Here is an 18,541-nt window from a genome sequence, read left to right on the forward strand (position 1 = left end):
ACACTTAGGGTGAGGGTTGCGATGCCCTTGCCGATTCTAAGGAAGGGGAATGGGGGAAAATTAAAGAAAAGAAAAGAAAAAAAAAAAAAATTATAAAAATTTAGAACATTTTAATATTTTTGAATATTTTTATAATTTTTTATAATTTTAATTTTCCCCCTTCATCTTCCTTAGAGCCTACCCTTGCCTAGTTGGGCAAGGGCTGCTATGCCCTCACCCGATTTTGGTTGGACAAGGGCCACGATGCCTTCGGCAACTCTAGATGGAAGCGGAAGGGGAAGGGGGAAAAATTAAAGAAAAGAAAAAAAATTAAAAATTATTCAAATATTATTTTAAAAATGTCACCTTAGCACTGGTTATGCCATGTTAGTGTCGGCTGGCCAAAATTGGCCGAATGAACTCAATTGACACAAATATAAAATGTTTATGATTGAATTAATAAAAAAAAAAGTTTAAGATTGAATGAGGATTTTTTTTTGATAATTCCCTCCAAAATTGGCTTTTGGTAGTAGAAAGAGGGAATGAGCGAGAGACGATGGGATTTCTTTTGCAAAAAGGAAAAACTGGGAATTGGGGATCGGGCGGATTAGGTTGGGTTTGGAATTTATTTTGGGTTGCTCGGATTTGGCTCAGTACGATTAGGATCATAATCGGGTTGTTTTAAATAGGTCGACATCTTATCGATCAATATCCGACCGACTTATCTTTCACCTATTATTTCCCTTAATATAGGCAAGAATTTCGTTTGACAAGATGGTTTTTGTCATCCCATCAAATAGAAAATTTATGCGTTGGATCGGGTTGAATCCGTCATTTTACGGATTAGAAAAGAAGGAAGCATGGCCCATCCCGTGGTGGGCGAGTTGGTTAGGGCGCACACTGGCCACACAAACGGCCAGGGTTCGATTTCCTTCTCGTCGCGTTGCGTGACTTAAGCGGGTGCCGTGATACCAAAATAAAAAGAAAAGAAGGAGAAGGAAGCACGCATCTTTGTTTGTGTACGGGCAGCTTGCGGGTCGTGGAGTTGAGAAAAACCCCATTCGGACAAAAGATGGGAGAAGTTGGAAGCCAAGATATACGTCTTCTATGGAGTCCGTTGATACCGTCAATAAGTTTTAGCAAGCATCCATTGTGTATCCATCATACCACTTTAGAGAAAGTGATTTCCTCTCGAGAAACCGCAAAAAAATACATGATCAAGAGCCATGTTCTTGAAAGAACTAAGTTTTCTTAAAAATAAGAGTTAATACTAATAAAAACTCTAAATTAATATAACTACGATAAATTCACCCTTCGTTAATTTTCATTTAAATTTTCTTATCAAATTGCTGTTGGATGACATTTGACAGTTTACAGGTGTATCGGTCAAGTGTAGTACTTACCCTAAAATTTTCTATGATATGAGCAAAAAAAAAAAAAAAAAAACTAATTGAGGGTAAACTTATTAGAATGGTATTTATTTAGAGTATTATCATATGTGTATTATGTTTAGGTTTTTGTGATAAAAAAATTAAATGAGATAAATTTGTCCAAATTTGAGATTTTTTATGTTATTGATCATAAAAATGATAACGATGGCAATGATGAAAGTGAAAATTAAAATAAATTATTCTACTATCATTTGAAGGTCGGATACATGATCTAATTATAAATATTATGCATCCCATGCCAACTGTTCCATTGTCGTCCAGCGGTTAGGATATCTGGCTTTCACCCAGGAGACCCGGGTTCGATTCCCGGCAATGGAACCTTTTTTTTTTTTTTTTTTTCAAATCTGCACATAATTAACGTATTTTCTAGAGACTAATAATTTTTCCAATTAAGGTAATTTTGGTTAGCATTAGAGTTACCAGAAAACAGTTCCAGACTTCCGATCACTCTCACTATCAATCCTCTGAAACCTGGCTCCTCCAGTTTTAACTAGTTTCTCATCATCACGCGGAAAAAAATCAGTCCAACTACGGATTTTATGGTTCACTAGAGCTCGCCTCCGGTCGACGGGAAATTCCTCATCGGTGACAAAATGAACGACCAAAAATAGTGACAATGTCCGAAAAAAGAACACCGGACCCGACATAGTCGTAGCAGAAACTTAGGACTAAGAAACAAATCAAATTTCCATGTCTGTCTCGGCACCGGCACCGGCACCGTGACGGTAACACATAGAGCCATGGATGATTGCTACTGCATTCCATTCCTGCTCTTGACCAGTTCGAATCAAAAAGAAAAGGGAGAAAGCCCCCGCATGATCGAAACAATTATTAGACAGTTCATAAATGCCAATGTAGCAATGGTGCAGCCGTGTTCGTCGTATATGAATGGATCACTGAGGCAGTCGGACAATGGAAGAATATGCAGAAGGAAAAGCCTGATCCAGCATCTTCTTTTTGCTCCCTATTTTCACTTTTGAATCATATCTACGTGGAGATGAAGCCGAGTCGCACAAATCAATGTCCAACCACCCTATGCCGAGAAAGTTTCGGTCTCTTCTGCAAAATTCCACTCCAGCTCTCCTTTCTTAAAGGCAAAAAAGTAGAGAAACTGAACACGCAAATCAACCGCTCGCTACAATCTCGTGTATGGCATCACTGACGCTTTCATCCTCGGAGCGCACGGCCAACTTCATCGCGACATCTCTCTGACCATCTATTCCGAAGGACAAGCGCACCAGGACCTTCACGTTCCCAATATATACACCGGATAGTAGGCAGCTGTGGGACCTGGAATTGCTTGGGACCACTTCCGTTCCCTAAAGACATATAACAAACTCGCTTTCACTTCAATGGATGATAATACATCATAAAGGCAGAGTACATCTAACAACAGAATGAAAAAAATGGTGACTGCCAATCTGCACCGAGTTGGAAAATTCCTCGGAGTCCTTCCATCTCTCAATGTCATAGTTTTCTTATCAGTCTCAATGTCTTCTATTTATCAAACTTTAACAACCTTTAGTTCAAGGTTTTGTCTAAAGAAGAACACCCACTTATATTGAAAGTAGGTCCAACATGGTCAGCCTAATTCCCATCGCTATAAGAAAACAAGTTCATTCACTTATTCCATGGACTTCAGGGCAAATGAAGAGGTAGAAACAGCTTCTGCGATATCTGTCTTTATCATGCCTCAGAAAGCATACTGACATGAAATTGTTCATTTGCATCTTTATTAACTGGGTCAATAGAGTTTCGGTATAAAGGATTACTATGTCAGAAAGCCCAAAGCAGGTGTAAACCAACATCAATATTCTGGCATATATGTTCTTAAACCAACCTCGAGCTGCAAATAAAAGTACTTCCAACAAAAGAATACCTCACAGGGCTGCATGCCAAGAAGGTCGATGACTGCATTCATAGCTTCGGTCAAGCTCTCCCTAGATCCCAGGCCATATTCATCAACCCGCTCAAAATCTGCACCCATGCTTTCCCATGCATTTCTGAAATTGGATACTCCGACTTTCAGCATGTAATCTGCTGCAACAACCTCAAGGTCCTCAAGCTGATATTCATCTTCAACACCATCTTCCTCTGCTTCACCAGTGGGCAGATCAACCTGATAGGGAAGTAAAATATTAAACAAAAAAGTGATTCAAAACCAAAGAATAAAATTGGTCTGTTGATTGCATTCTCTCCTCTTTATGCAAGTTAATTATGAGAATTTACCCAAAAATGTCAGTAATAGCATTAAGATTTATGGGTTTTTAAATTACAAGCCGTCAGTAGAGAATGGGCACTCAATCCCACAGGAGAATGTGACCATAGAGTAGCACGTATGCTTCTACCATACCAAATATTTTCACATGTTGAGGCAATTAGCGAGAGGATTTCATGTCATCTACAATAGCTGACAATGACAACAGATGATATTAGACAAAACCAGTTACTGAAAGACAAGCCGTTATTCAACAATCTTCAGTTATATCACGTTAAACATGATATTGAAGGTGACAAGTCATTCTTCTCTAAACTATAAGCTGGAGAAGAATGAGGGGATAATCTAAGTAAAGCCAACTAATACCTCTTTAACTATGAACTTCAACATATTGGAGAATTTTCCAACTGCAGGCACACCGTCAGGCTTTTCAAATGCCACAAAGGTCTGTCCAGGTGAATCATAAGGAAGAGATCGTAGAGGTTTGGATGCAACTTCAGAAAACTCCTCCGCATCCGAGGAATCCACTATAACAGCAACCTAGAAGCAAATTCAGAAACTATAATTGCAGTCTCAGGCAATGTGTCAAAGCAATATATGGCAGTTTTGAAGATAACATTACATTTTCCAATAACACCTCCGGAATCGTGTTGGTGCAGTTGTACTGAAACAAGACATGGCTATCAAAAATGTGTTTCACAACATTAACTGCATATTCTGTTCCTGCTTCAGTCAACTCGACTGGCGCAGACGACTGCAAGAAAAAGAAAACCCTTTTAAGTAAATCTCTACCAACAAAAGGTGGACATAAGCATTATTGAGATAAAAATATAATTACAGAACCTTAAAAAGCTTCCCAAAGCTGGAAAACTCAGCAATTGAAGAAAGAAGTCTCTCATAAGCATCAACAGTTGTTGCAGGGCCACTTGGAGGAGCAGCCAGACCAGCAGTAGGCTTCTTTCCAGGGGCTTTTTTCTCTGCAAGTGGCTGAGACTTGATCTCCTTGGGCACAGAGTTTATGTCAAAGGACTCATCTGAAGGCTCCTATATTGGAAATGGACATGTAAGTCAAAGTTAAAGGTCTTTAGACGAGGAGTGAGGGGGGGAGATAAGACTGACATAGTTTTTCAGACTTGTCTCCAAGTTGGCCAGGGGAACTTCCAGCGACCCAAAGAGAAACTCATTCGCGCTTGCATTAGTCTCAACTTCTGAATCATCACACCCAAGTGTGTTTAGGTAAAGAGTTGCTCTGTCACGAACCTGCAAGTGTGCATAAACTAAGTTGAGGCCAGACACGAAGGCTCATATAGGGGAAAAATCTATTGCATGACAAGCAAAATAAGCAAAGCTAAAAAGCATATAACATGATCTTTGCCCCAGACAACTAACCTCATCATCACTATCAAAGAGACAGCGCCGTAGAAGAACAAAGATACGGGGCTGCAAGGAAGTTGTCAGTGATTAATCCAGCATTGATCAGATCAGAAAGAACTGTTGAAAGGTGCATACAACATTTGCTAAATAGCAGAAGTAAAGGAAACTCGGCTTACCTTCAACGATTCGACCATGGCACCAAACTTTGCCAGGGTGCTTACAGCACTAGCCCGAACAGTAGCATTCTCAAGATGTACCCGATTGTAGATGTACCTTATGTACTTACTAGGATCTGAGGTTTTCGGCCCTTCGATTCCCAGAAAATGGAGAATCTACCAATGAAAATGTAACCACACATGAAAAAGCTGATTTTTAAAGAAAAGGGGAACTCTTTAAACATAATGTAACTCAAACACCCCACCTGTGTCGACAGATAAGTAAATTCACAATCTTCAATAAATTCCACAGATGAAGCAACCCACTTTCTTTTGCTTCAGGTATATCCCTGATGAGGATCACAATGGAATCTATAATAGCCTTTTTATACTCGAATCCACCTTCTTCCCTAAGAATGTTGCTAAGGAAGTTCATCCTGACGAAAACCAAAATAACATCATCATAGGTTAATCCAAATTCACGTATCAGTTACTTTAGAGAATAACCACATGATAAGATATATTTGTTGTACCAAAAAGGAAAATGGAAGGAGGCCAACTCACAGGGATCTGTATTTCAGAGGAAACTTCAAACATAATGACCTTATGGCTTCCACCACTACAATTTTAAACTCATCGGCAATATCTGACATAAAATTGGTAATCTGCTTCATCAGACGATCAACACTTGATTCGTTTCCTGTCTTCAGAAGAGTGGTGATGGCAAGTGTGGCGATGCTTCTGTTCTGGTCAGAAATAAGACTCTCCATATCTATATTGCAATTAGTGACGGCCATTGGATGTGTCATTGCAACCTGTTCAAGAATATTCTTTAAGATTTACTTGGAATAGAACTGCAACTGCAGGAATGTTAATGAAAAATATTGGTTGTCCCACAACCAAACTCTTTGGGGCCATGTGGAATCCTTGGCCTAGGTCAAATTTTGACAAAAGATTCAACTATATCCAACCCCACAAACAAGACACAAACTATGTGGAAATCTAAACTTGAGAGGTCTTATTCCAACTCCCATGATAGTGCCAAGAGAAGAGCTCCTCATTCCACCACTAGTTCAGTTCTAGACATCCTTTCTGAGCCTGGTCACAACTCAACTCTGGACAAAAGTCCACATACACGTCATCTGAATATTTCCATCTTACAATTACTGGGGCGATAAATAGGGTACAATAATCTACAACCAGCTGCTTTCTTTCTGTCCTCCTGGGACTACAAATAAGGTACGAAGACAGAAACATGTTGCTCTATTTCTTCAAATATATGGGTGCCTTTGCACCTATGCTACATATGTATGCATATGCATATACAACTAATGAAGAAAGACGAGTAACAATATATGCAGACTGAAGGTGATGATGACAAAACTGCTCACACCCATTTGGAGGATATGTGGATATTTACATTGATTAGTCTTCTACACATAAAAAGGGTTTTAAAAACGTATTGGCAGACTATCTAGGGAGGAGTAGGGTGGGAGGTACTGACCTTATTCAGAGTGCGGACAGCTGCGAATCTCAGCACTGGTTTGGAAGAACTCAAAAAGAGCTGGAGAACAGTTATTGCTGGAGTCAATTCCCTGCTTGTCACTCCATTAAGCTCGGTGATAGCTCTTGCAGCCTCAAGAATCACCATTTCAGCCTTGTGCCGCAGACAGCTTTCCAAATAATCAAAAAATGGTCTTTCACCAGTTTGTGAATTACCGGCTGACTCATGGATAACCTGCATATATTGTTTAATAAATGATAATGTCATGCAAATTAGTTATGTCATATTGAAAAGGACATCTTCCAGCTAAGTAGCTACAAGTACCTGACTAGTGTAGCGTATTAAAAGGCACTGGGCCAAAGGTGATCGAACAGATCCCCTTGTCAAGCTTGTTACAAGCTTGCTCACAGCAAGTCTATCATTTTGCCGAATCTGTGTGTTTTGAATAGGATGTAACGTCAGCACCTTTAAGCTAATAAGTAATCCAAATACATTTTAAGCGTACAGAAAAAAGGAAAGTCTCGTTATTGTGTGGCATTGTATACATTAGAGTATAATCAGAGGCTCTTTTCTTTCTTGATGGCCAAAATAATTGCCTCTTTCCACAGCAAAAAGGGAAAAAACAGCATGATACGAGACAGTATGTCCAGCAGCACAAAGCAATGCGCTCAATTATGACCATTCAATGGAGACGACAAATTCAGGTTTGTTTTCAGAAAAGGAAAGGAGATCAAAAGAAAAGAAAGGTGATGTGTCATGACACAACATGAATCAGCCAATTTACAGAATAGAATGAACTGCTAAATTTAAGTTGTTCTAGGTATTGAAGAAAAGGGAAGACCAAGTATTTACATTTACCCCACCATGATAAAAGTGAAAATATAAAATATCTGCGTCCTTCATGTCTTTTGTCAAAATCAATATGACCAACTAAAGATAAATTATGTCTATTTTAGATTGCAGATCACTGATCACAGGGAAAGCTGGTATGACAATGTCAAAGATCTCTCTCTCTCTCTCTCTCTCTCTCTCTCTCTCTCAACTTTTCATGAACTAAAAGTGATAGGTTTCCTCCTATGAGGCTACGTATGAACTTGTATTAGTTCAGAACAATAACAGGAAAGAACCACCTGACAAGCAAGAAATTCCTTAATGTAGAAGAAATAGAGGAAACAGAAAGAACAGTGAAAAACACTTCAGAATCTACTAGCTAGTTTCTATTGCAGAAAATGAGACAGCTTCTCTTCCCGAATGCAAATTCCAGAAGCTAAAAGTTCATCTAAAACATTAAATCACGGATTTTTCACAGAGGTCAACAAATGGATCTATTCATGTTTAGCTTCAGATAGTAAATCATATTATTGCCATGGAATTAGCCTTCCACTTGGGACAGGCAGTCAGGCGTCCATAGACATGAAACACACAAAACACGATCAAGTCTAAAATTTTCTATGCAAAGGTAAATAGCCATGCGGCTGACTAATACTGGGATATAAGATTGCAGTTTCTCCAAAAATTGCACCTAAATTGTGAAAAGGTAAGTCCAATCGTCTAGACGAACAATGCTTTAACCAACCTGATGGAGTACGGCCAGTGCATGAAACTGTACAAGGGCTGCTCTTGATTGCACAGCTTCCTGAACCTCATTGCTCCACCTTTTACAATCTCCGGGTTCGTCTGTAAACATGAGACAAATATAAAGAGGCAGATTTTGACATAAAGAAGGAACTAGCTACCATCACCAGAAAGCATTTAAATGAACCTGAAGTAAATGGATCCCGCTAACTAAGGCTGCACTGGCAACCACCGGGTTCTTGTCAACAATAGCTTGTTTCAAGTAGCGTTCAATTTGGGTGAGCAGGGTTCCATCTGTGATCCGACATAAAACTCGAATTGCATTGGCACGATACATGTCAGTCTTGCTGTTCATATCCTTCATTAGGGAGCTTGTCACAATAATCACCTAGCGAAGCAAAGAAAATTCAGCAAGTCAGAATTTGCAAAACAAAACCAAGGCTCATTCATATAAAGGGAGTCAGGATTAGAATATTCCAATTCAGCATACAACCTCATCTGCAGAAGGAGAGATCTCCTTTATCATCAAATAAACCATTCTCCTTAATCCTATGTCTCTGGATTGGAAAAGTTTTGTCACAGCAAAAAAGACTTCTGTCGCTTCTGTCTGCATGATTGAATGGAGATCCAGTCACATATAGCACTAAAAAAGAGACACATTAATCAAATCCTCCATGATCTTGATCATAACAGCCAATGAAGCATAAGGGGTAATGATTTGGAACATTTAAAAGAATTTGACCTTGGTGAATGTTTCCCCCTGATTCAGCAGATAGAGTAGCTTCGTGATGACCTGCAATCGAGCGAAAAAACACCAGAAAACTCAGTCATTGATGAAAGAACTGGGCGTGAAATGTAGGTTTGAAATTGAATACCACAAAGCGAGACCTGAGAGCATCGCCTAGGGTCAAGCTGAGGGTCGTTGAAAACTCTAGCTTCCTGAAGAACTGCTCCCTTCTCGATCCCAAGAAACGGAGAGTAATCGGCTGCACAGCATTCGAATCGCAAAAATCAGGTAAATCAAAAGACCCACATATGGGAGCTCCATCCCATCACATTTCACACAAGAAGAACCAGAAGTCAGCAATCACTAGCAGCCGACGAACATTAAAACAGCAACCCCGAAGGAGAAAAACCCGGATCACGCCCATCGACACCGAGTACATTCGCACAATTCAACATCCCCATTGCTCGTAGCAGCTGAATTCACAATTATCTCCGCCGATACTACGGAACAACACAGGAACCGCTCGGATCGCGAAAACCGAATCAAGTCGAGAAAACAACCGTAGCCCATCAATTCAGTCAGACCCATGCCCCGACCAAAACAACAATTCGGCATCGCCATTGCTCGCCGGAGCCACATTCCCGATTGCTTCCGCCGACAGATACGAAACGACCGCGGGAACCCGCTCGGATCGAGCGAGCGCGAAACCGGATCACGTCGAGAACACGACCATAGCGCATCGAATCGGACCGAAACGACGGATCTAGGAACCTACGACTCGCGTCGGCACCGCGCGAACAGATGTGCGAGCAGAAACCGACGAATCCGGTGAGAAGAAAAACAGAGGAAGGAACGAGAGGACGCCGGAGGCTTTACCTTCTTCGTCGTCGTCGTCCTTCTTCATGAACGGCTGAGCCATGGCGGCGCGGCGAGAGCGAACGCGCGGCGGAATGCGGGGGGCGCGCGGCGGCGCAGTCTCTGAATCTGGCTCGGCGTGTGTGGAGCTTTTCCGGAGCGCGCGGGGGGGATGATACGGAGAAGGAAGAAGCTGTGAAAACTGTAGGAGGGACTTGGAGATCTGGTGTTTTGTCTCTTGGGACGGGAGCAGGAGGACTGGGAAGTAATTTTGCAATCCAAGTCATCCACTGTACGTAAATTTCAAGTAAGTTGTCGAATGTAGGGTGTGTAAAATGAACTGCCTAGTTCGAACTAGACTAGCTAGTGCAGTTTGATTCTTAAGATTGCCGGTTCGATTCTCGGTTCTTAGGGAATCGAATTGGATTGCATCGGATAGACTATAAATACCTTTTAGAATGTGAACTAAATATTAAGTTGTCAATGGTACTCCAAACTATGGCTCAATAACTTTTCATTCATTGTTACTTCCATCAATATCTTAAAATTTTTCACTCTCTTTTATTGTGCACGCCTATCCTTTAAGGGAGAAAAAGTAGCCAATTCCATTGGATTGGATCGGACCAAACGGTCCGATTCGGTTTCTGGTCCTAGGACCAAACAGTCCAATTTGGTTCCCAATTCTACTTTGGAATCGGTTTGGTTCTCGATTCTACATCTAAACTGGAGTATATCGAAAACCGGTTACCCCTACTCAAATGTAAGGATGAGCATGATTTCAGAGTAGAACTTAGAACCGAAAAACTAGATTGGTTGAACATATTTTCCAAAGTCTGCAGGGTAGGTTATAAGTTCTAAAAAGGGAAAAAGTCACGAAAAACCCGACTTTTTTGCCCATAGTGACATATTTACCCAATTTTTTTTTTTTTGTGACGTGAAAAACCCCAAACTTTTTAAACCGTGACACATTTACCCCATCAAGGGTATTTTTGTCTTTTTTATTCTATTTTTTCTTCTTCTTCCCTCCCTCTGTAGGCCGGCGTCTAGCGAGGTTGCCTTTGCGGCGTCGGGCGGCCTCTCTCGCCGAGATCGCGAGCGCACCCCTTGCCCGACGCCGGCAAGGGCACCCCTCGCCAAATCCGCCGGGGCGTCCTCGCCGATGCAAGCGAGGTTGCTCGACGTTGGCGAGGGTAGGGACACCCTTGCTCGACCTCGCCGTGTCGGGTAAGGGGTGCCCTGTCGAATCGGCAGGTCGTCCTCGCGAGACGCGGCAAGGGCCGCTGACGCCCGGCGAGGGCGGGGACACCCTTGCCGACCTTGCTTGCGTCGGGTGAGGGCGGCCCTCCCTAGATGAGTGAGGCACCCCTTGCCGGATGCAGGTGAGGGCTGCTCGATGCTGGCGAGGGCATCCCTCGCCGGATGCCGGCTTCCCTCCGCCAACTAGGGGAGGGAAGAGAGAAGGAAAAAAAAGAAAAGAAAGAAAGAAATTAAAAAAAATGAAAATACCAAAATGTCCTATAATTTTGGGCTAAATGTGTCACATAACAAAAGTTCAGGATTTTTGGTGTTACAAAAAAGTTTGGGGTAAATGTGTCACTTTTTGGGTAAAGTTCAGGGTTTTTCGTAGCTTTTTCCCTTCTAAAAATTAGGAAACCTATTTTAACGAGTAGGTTTTGGATTCTAAATAGATAAATTTTGGAATTTGGAGCTTTGAACTTGGAATGCGATCCTATCATATTTCATGGCTCCAATGATGGTAGGGCCTTATCTCGAATAAGGGCGTGAATTGACTAGCTTAGTTTTAAATGAGAGTTGAAGGTTACCGGAAGCCCCAGTGATCACTGATTAGCTTGCTCCGTAGGCTAGAGCAGGATCAATTCACTGAAAAGGAAAAGTAAATTTGGTCTGTCCCAATTTGAAGAAGCTCTAATGAATCCCCAAGTAAAAGAAGTTAGGGTTCTTCGAATGGAAATTTTCCTTCGAAAAATTCACTTGCAAATCACGTAGGTTCTTGATGGTCCTCGCCCGGTCGGGCCAAGGGTCGTCGCTTGCTAAGGCAACCCCCGGCGAATGGCGGCCCTTGGCTCGGCCCGGCGAGGGTATCGACCCTCGCCCGGATCGGGCGGCGCTGGCCCCTAGCCAGGGCTTTACCAACCCTCCCTCCTCTGTCGCCGGCTCTTCCCGGCAGCGGTGGTGAGGGCTCGGCCCTCGGTCGCCCCGTCCTCCTCCTCCTCCTCCTTTTTAATTTAATATTTGTATTTTTAAATGTTTTCAATAAATTTAGTTTAAAATTTAATTTAATTAATTTTTATATTAAATTTTTACCACGTCGACACAAAAACAATATCTTTTTTTTTTATTGTCTAGCCACGTCGCATGCAAACGACGCCGTTTTGCACTTATTTCTTGGAAAATCGTTTAGTTTTAAATTTAATTTAATTAATTTTTACATTAAATTTTACCATGTCGACACAAAAACGATGTCGTTTTTGTATTGTCTAAGCCACGTCAACATGCAAAACAATGCCGTTTTGCACTTATTTCGCCGGAATATCGCAACGTCAGCGTTTTGGCTAGATTTTTGTCGGATTGGCACTTAAGTGATCTATTTTGCTTCAATTTTCGCACTTAAGTATCATTTTTCTAACTTTTGACATTAATTGTTCCTCCGTGTCAAGTTTTGGTACTTGAACTGTACTTCTTCCCATATTTATGGCAACGAAGGCAGTAATAATTGGATAGATTTTTTTTCGTTTTATGCTTTATTTTTCATAGCGTTGCTTTGGCTTGTTAAAGCCGGATTTGTGGGTGCATTCTATCTCTTTTTTTGCAAATGGATGCACGTGAATTGCATTTTCAAATAGCAAGTGGTATTCTCTATGCATTTTCTAACTGGATTCGCTGTCGCTGTAGTCCCTACTTGTCGGTTGTGGTCCATTTTTTTTTTTTACAAATTGTTTTACTGATTTCACTTTGCTTGTTCCTATATATGTTTTGTGGTTAACAACCCATCCACCGATTCATGTTTTGTAATATTATTGAAAGCAGCTGTTCTTATTTTCTGGAAGTAGACCATAGTTTCATCGTAATAGATTTGGGATAAGTTTCCCATAATTCCTAAAACTTGTTAAATAAGTGACATTAATTCCTAAAATATTAAAAAAAAAAAGCAACCTAAATCTAAAATTGACCAAATTGATACAATCAAATTCTTTTGTAAACTTTGTTCGACTTGACTAACAAAAAACAATGATATGGCTAAAACATGAATGGCGAGACCAAAATGTCATTTTGGTCCATATCTAGTTTTTATTCTAAGTATTATTTAATTTAGGTTAAAAAATTAACTAAACTTAAAAAGAAAAAAAGAAAAAAAGAGGAAGGCAAAAAGGGGCAAGGGCTTGTAGGCCCTTGTTGTTATGAGCCCACCATCATGGAAAGGACTCTCAGTTGGGGTGGCTGAGCCCTAGTCAATGTTTGGTGACCTTGGCCAATAGTAGGTGACAGTCATGACTCTCCCCAAATTTGGGTAAGGCCCAACAATCTTGGCCAATGGGGCAATGACCCCACTAGTGATGGCCCTCAACTAGATGTGGGCAAAGGTCTGCGACTTTAGTTAGATTTGGGCGAAGGCCGGTGACCTTTATCTGATTTGGGGAGGGTCATGACCCTTGCCTGGGGTCGGCTAGGGTCACCAACCATTGGCTAGGGCTCTGAGACTTGGGCTGACCCTTGCCTAGAGGCAATGAGGGCCTTATAGGCCCTTGCCCTCTTTGCCTTTTTTTTTTTTTTTTTTTAATTTAGTTTATTTTTTAATCTAATTTAAATAATCTTTAGATTAAAAATCAGTTTTTAAATCAAAACAACGTCAATTTAATCTTATCCTTCATGTTTTAGCTATGTTAATGCTATGTAGAAAAAGAGTAAATAATAAAAAACCACGTTAGAGTTTTTTGTTAGCTAAGGCCCTATTTGTTTAAATTTGTTTATGTTCCTCGAAATACAAATTTTTGTTCTTTTGTTTCGGAGAACAAAAAAAGAATAGAAACGCGTTTGTTTACTTTTGTTCCCATGAACAAATTTTTTTTTTAAAACAGATTTGGAACAAAAACAAGAAGTAGAAAAAACTTGTTTTTGTTTTGGGAACAATTTCGGAAACACTCTTTTTTTCTCTTTTTCTTTGGCCGGTTGTTGGCCTCGGCCATGACCGGCGACCTCGCCCAGTGTTCTTGGGCCACCAGCGAGCTCGGCCTTGCCTTGGCTGGGCAAGCTCAAGTAAGTCCTCTTCGGACCCAAAATAAAAAAGAAAAGTAAGTCGCTCAAATGTAGGGGTGTGTGAAACGCACTTTGCACGGATCGGGAATCACTTGGACCCGAATGGACTAACCGGTGCGGTTTGATTCTTGGGAGTGTCGGTCCAATTCTTGGTTCCTAAATTTAGAAACAATGTCCGGGCGGTTTAGTTCCCGATTCCAAGAGGTAATCAAAGCTGGGCTGGATCGGACCAACTACAAATACTTTTATTTATTTATTATTTCTTAAAAAAAATTAACTCGTCTAATGGTACCCCAAACGTAGTTGTATAATTTTTCACTCATCGTTGCTTTTGTTAATATGTTAAGATTTGTCAATCTCCCTTGTGTGCATGCCTATCCTTTAAGGGGGAACAAAGTAGCCGATTCCATTGGATTGGATCGAAACCAATGGTTTAATCGATTCCCGATTCTACTTTGGAACTTTGGAACCGGACCTCCCGGTTGGTTCTTGATTCTACCTTGAAAGCTGGATTAAATCGAGAACCAATCATCCCTACTCAAATGTAAGGGTAAGCATGGTTTCAGGTAGAACTTAGTAGTGGAACTTGTTTTTCAAAGTCTGTAGGGTTGGTTATAAGTTCTAAAAATTAGGAAACTGTTTTAATGAATAGGTTTCAGGTTTTAGGTAGACAGAACTTGGAACTTGGAATCTTAAATTTGGAACATAATCCTATCATATTTCATGGCTTCAATGATGAGTAGGGCCTTATCTCGAATAAGGGTGTGAAATGACCAGCTAAGTCTTAAACAAGAGTTGAAGGTTAGCGAAAGGCCAAGTGATCACCGATTAGCTTGTTCCAAAGGCTAGAGTAGGATCAATTCAACGAAATGAAAAATAAAGTTGGTTTGACCCAATTTGAAGAAGCTTTAATGAATCCCCAAATAAAAAGAAGTTAGGGTTCTTCGGATCGAAATTTTCCTCCGAAAAATTCACTTGCAAATTACGTAATTTTGGACGCAAAAGCCTCCTAAAGCGAAGAATTCGTTTGCTGCTTTCACTCAAAGACATGAGCTGTACCGAGTTGAAGGAGCTCCATCCTCAACTGGAGAAGTGTCAATTCCATCTAAATATCAACATCATCAATTTCATTCGTTTCAATCGAGGTCAGTTTACCAAATTTGGTGCACCTGATCCTTCGTTTGTCTAAGAGAAGGCGGTTGCAGCTTGTTAAAGCAACATATCGATAAAAAGTGTAGGTATATCATGGAATACCACATTTATGACAACGAAGGTGGTAATAATAGGATAGATTTTGTTTGTTTTATTTTTTATTTTTTATAGTGTTGCTTTGGCTTATTAAAGCCACATTTGTGGGTGCATTCTATCTCCTTTTTTGCGAACGGATGCATGTGAGTTGCATTTTCAAATAGCAAGTGGTATTCTCCATGCATTTTCTAATTGGATTTGCTGTCGTTGCAGTCCCCACGTGCCAGTTGCGGTCCATTTTTTTTGCAATTTTTTTTTTCTGATTTCACTTTGCTTTTTCCTACATTTGTTTCGTTGTTAATAACCCGTCCATAGATTCAAGCTTTGTAATGTTATTGAAAGCATCTGTTCTTATTTTTTGGAAGTAGACTACAGATTCGTCTTGATAGATTTGGGATAAGTATCCAAGAATTCCTAAAACTTGTTAAATAACTACATTAAACCTAAAACATCGAAAAGAATACAATATAAATCCTAAAACTAATCAAATTAGTACGATCAAGTTCTTTTATAAACTATGTTCGACTTGACTAACAAAAAACAATGACATGATTAAAACATGAATGACATGACCAAAATGACATTTTGGTCCATATCTAGTTTTTATTCTAGATTTTATTTAATTTATGTTAAAAAATTAACTAAACTAGAAAAATAAGAGGAAGGCAAGAGAGGGCTAGGGCTTGCAAGCCCTTGCTATCATCGCCCCACCACCATTGGAAAGGGTCGATGATTTGCAACAAGTTAGTTTGGGTGGCCGAGCCTAGTCAATTGCTAGCGACCTTGGCCAACCGTAGGCAGCAATCATGGCACATGGCACCCTCGCGCCCACCGATCTGTAGAGTCACCACAGTTCACTTTCCTTGATAACATGTCACTTTGATATCATTTCAATTGCGGCGGGTCCATACAACATAGGGGTTTACACTTTTTTTTTATAGGTCCCTTGCGCAATTCATATACGGAAGCACATCTAACAAACTCCATTCTTTATATTCAGAAAACGATGCACACCGACTAAACATCTTATATAAGTTAAAAGCCGAACATGTTTATTTACATAAAACGAGATGGACATCTTTAGTCGGTACATCGAAATGCCAATGTTTCTCTACTCGGCTATACTTCAAAAGATGACCAACATCTCTTCTAACAATTGAATACTTAAAGTCTATTGATTTGTGTCGGCGTCCAAAAGTTCCTCCCTTTGATATCCTCCTCCTCGCAATCATATCCAACCACTTGATTCATCTCTTTTGGTAGCGTGGTAGCGAGAGGATCTTATCTAGTCTGAAATGTTATTCCCCAAAAGGGGTGAATACAACCACTCAGCAGGTAAATGATCAATAAATCACTCAATACATCATGCCATGCAATCATCACAATCATAGCATCACATGCCATACAAGCATCCGTGCACAACATACCATGGCATCATGCACATGTCATCATACCTCATGTACCATCATCATCATATAGACATCATCATCATATCATACATTTACCATCAACATGTCACATATGGCATCATCCTTACCATGCATCCATGCGTATAACATCATCATCATATCACATGTACCATCATCATTGCCATGCATCCATGCATGTAACATCATCATCCTATCACATGTACTATCATCATTGCCATGCACCCATGCATGTAACATCATCATCATATCACATGTACCATCATCATTGCCATGCATCCATGCACATATCATCATCATATCACATGCATATACCATCATGCATATTTCAATTTCAATTTCTCAATTTCATCCTTTCATGTTGGACCACCACATTTCTCTTCCCTGGGACCAATGTTTGCATCCCATATTCATCACTTGCGCCCAATCCTGGCGTCGCGAGAACCTCCGACATTTAGCCATTTAAGGCCACCGGGCATCCGGCCCCCCACATTCCGGGCATCTCGTATCTCAACTGGCATCACAAGGCATCCCCTCGGGCAAAAACCTCCGAGGCTTCCGGCATTTACACTCCTGGCCGGGCATCTCGCATCTAACTAGCATCACGAGACATCCCCCGGGCACAAACCTCAGGGCTTTCGGAATTATGTGGACATACCACCGGCCTCCTGGAGATTACGTATCGTATACCAGGGCATCCAGACACTCAGGGGAATCTCGGGGCTCGCCATGAAAATGGTTTCCCCTGCCCTCCGGAATTACGTACCGACATACCACGGGTCTCCCCAGGAATTATGTACCCGTATACCACCGGGCATCTGACACTCCCGGGAATTGTTGGCTCACACCTCCAACGGCCTTCTCACTTATCTCAATTCACATCTTCAATTATAGTTCAATTATAACATGGCATGTGATGTGATGGCAATCAAGATCATATTTATCATTGAATTCATACATGCATCTCAAATCATTATCATGCATGCAGCTAGACACCGTCATCCATCACAATACAATTCATGGAGTCCATGCAATATAAAATGGTCCATATCTCATGCCTTTTCAAAGTTTACAAAATTCCAGCATGTACCATTTTAGAAAATATTTAAATTAAATATCCATATGCTTCTCAAAAATCATGAAATTAAGGCTAGTGATAGACAAGAAAATAGGGTAATAATTTCATGAAAAGCACAAGGCCAATCAAATTCCACACAAAATTATAATTCACACAAATACAGCATGTAATTTCGGATAGAAACAGAATGCACAGTTTCGAAATAATTTGATTAAAATATCAAACGACCTCCGAAATTATGAAATTTTACCAGGTTATAGCCAAGACACTAAAATGGATTTTCATGAATACTTCTAACCCAAATTATTTTATATTATTTCCTACAGTCACACGAAGCTTCTGGATCTAACACCGAAACGTCCAGTGCATGCTTCTCGAAATACTGAGTTTTCACCTACCTATTCTTCTTCGTTTCCTCTGAAATTTGGATATGTTTTACTTCAAGAGGTCCCTAAAAATTTCATGAAGGGATATAAGTCAAAATTCAGAGTATAGTCATCATTCGGGTCCATGAAGTCTCGGGTAACCTATACCGCGTCTCCAGATCTACGGTTTTCAAGAGTAAGTTGATTCACTAGGCTACACTTGTTCATTTTTGCTTCAAATTTGAGTATGTTAAACTTCAAGATGTTCTCTACAAGTTTCATGAAGAAGTAGAAAAGAGATTCTTAGTAA

At 40.4% G+C, this 18,541-nt stretch overlaps 1 protein-coding gene and 1 non-coding gene across 2 annotated transcripts; one reads left to right on the forward strand and one right to left on the reverse strand.

Moving 5' to 3' along the window:
- Positions 1 to 1,676: 1,676 nt before the first annotated feature.
- Positions 1,677 to 1,748, forward strand: TRNAE-UUC. The gene has a single exon. It is a non-coding gene; the product is annotated as a tRNA-Glu (tRNA).
- A 268-nt stretch (positions 1,749 to 2,016) lies between these two features.
- LOC104452636 (coatomer subunit gamma) lies at positions 2,017 to 10,042 on the reverse strand. The gene is given in 20 exon segments (XM_010067093.3): positions 2,017 to 2,749; positions 3,310 to 3,549; positions 4,015 to 4,188; positions 4,271 to 4,402; positions 4,492 to 4,692; positions 4,768 to 4,908; positions 5,038 to 5,088; positions 5,199 to 5,354; positions 5,444 to 5,487; positions 5,490 to 5,614; positions 5,742 to 5,992; positions 6,682 to 6,915; positions 7,006 to 7,113; positions 8,258 to 8,343; positions 8,346 to 8,358; positions 8,444 to 8,644; positions 8,750 to 8,863; positions 8,999 to 9,049; positions 9,145 to 9,242; positions 9,860 to 10,042. Coding segments are annotated over 20 exon segments (2,658 nt in total). The 5' UTR covers positions 9,903 to 10,042; the 3' UTR covers positions 2,017 to 2,554.
- Positions 10,043 to 18,541: the final 8,499 nt, after the last annotated feature.

The sequence above is a fragment of the Eucalyptus grandis genome, chromosome 7, assembly GCF_016545825.1.
Source record: "Eucalyptus grandis isolate ANBG69807.140 chromosome 7, ASM1654582v1, whole genome shotgun sequence".
Taxonomy (NCBI): domain Eukaryota; kingdom Viridiplantae; phylum Streptophyta; class Magnoliopsida; order Myrtales; family Myrtaceae; genus Eucalyptus; species Eucalyptus grandis.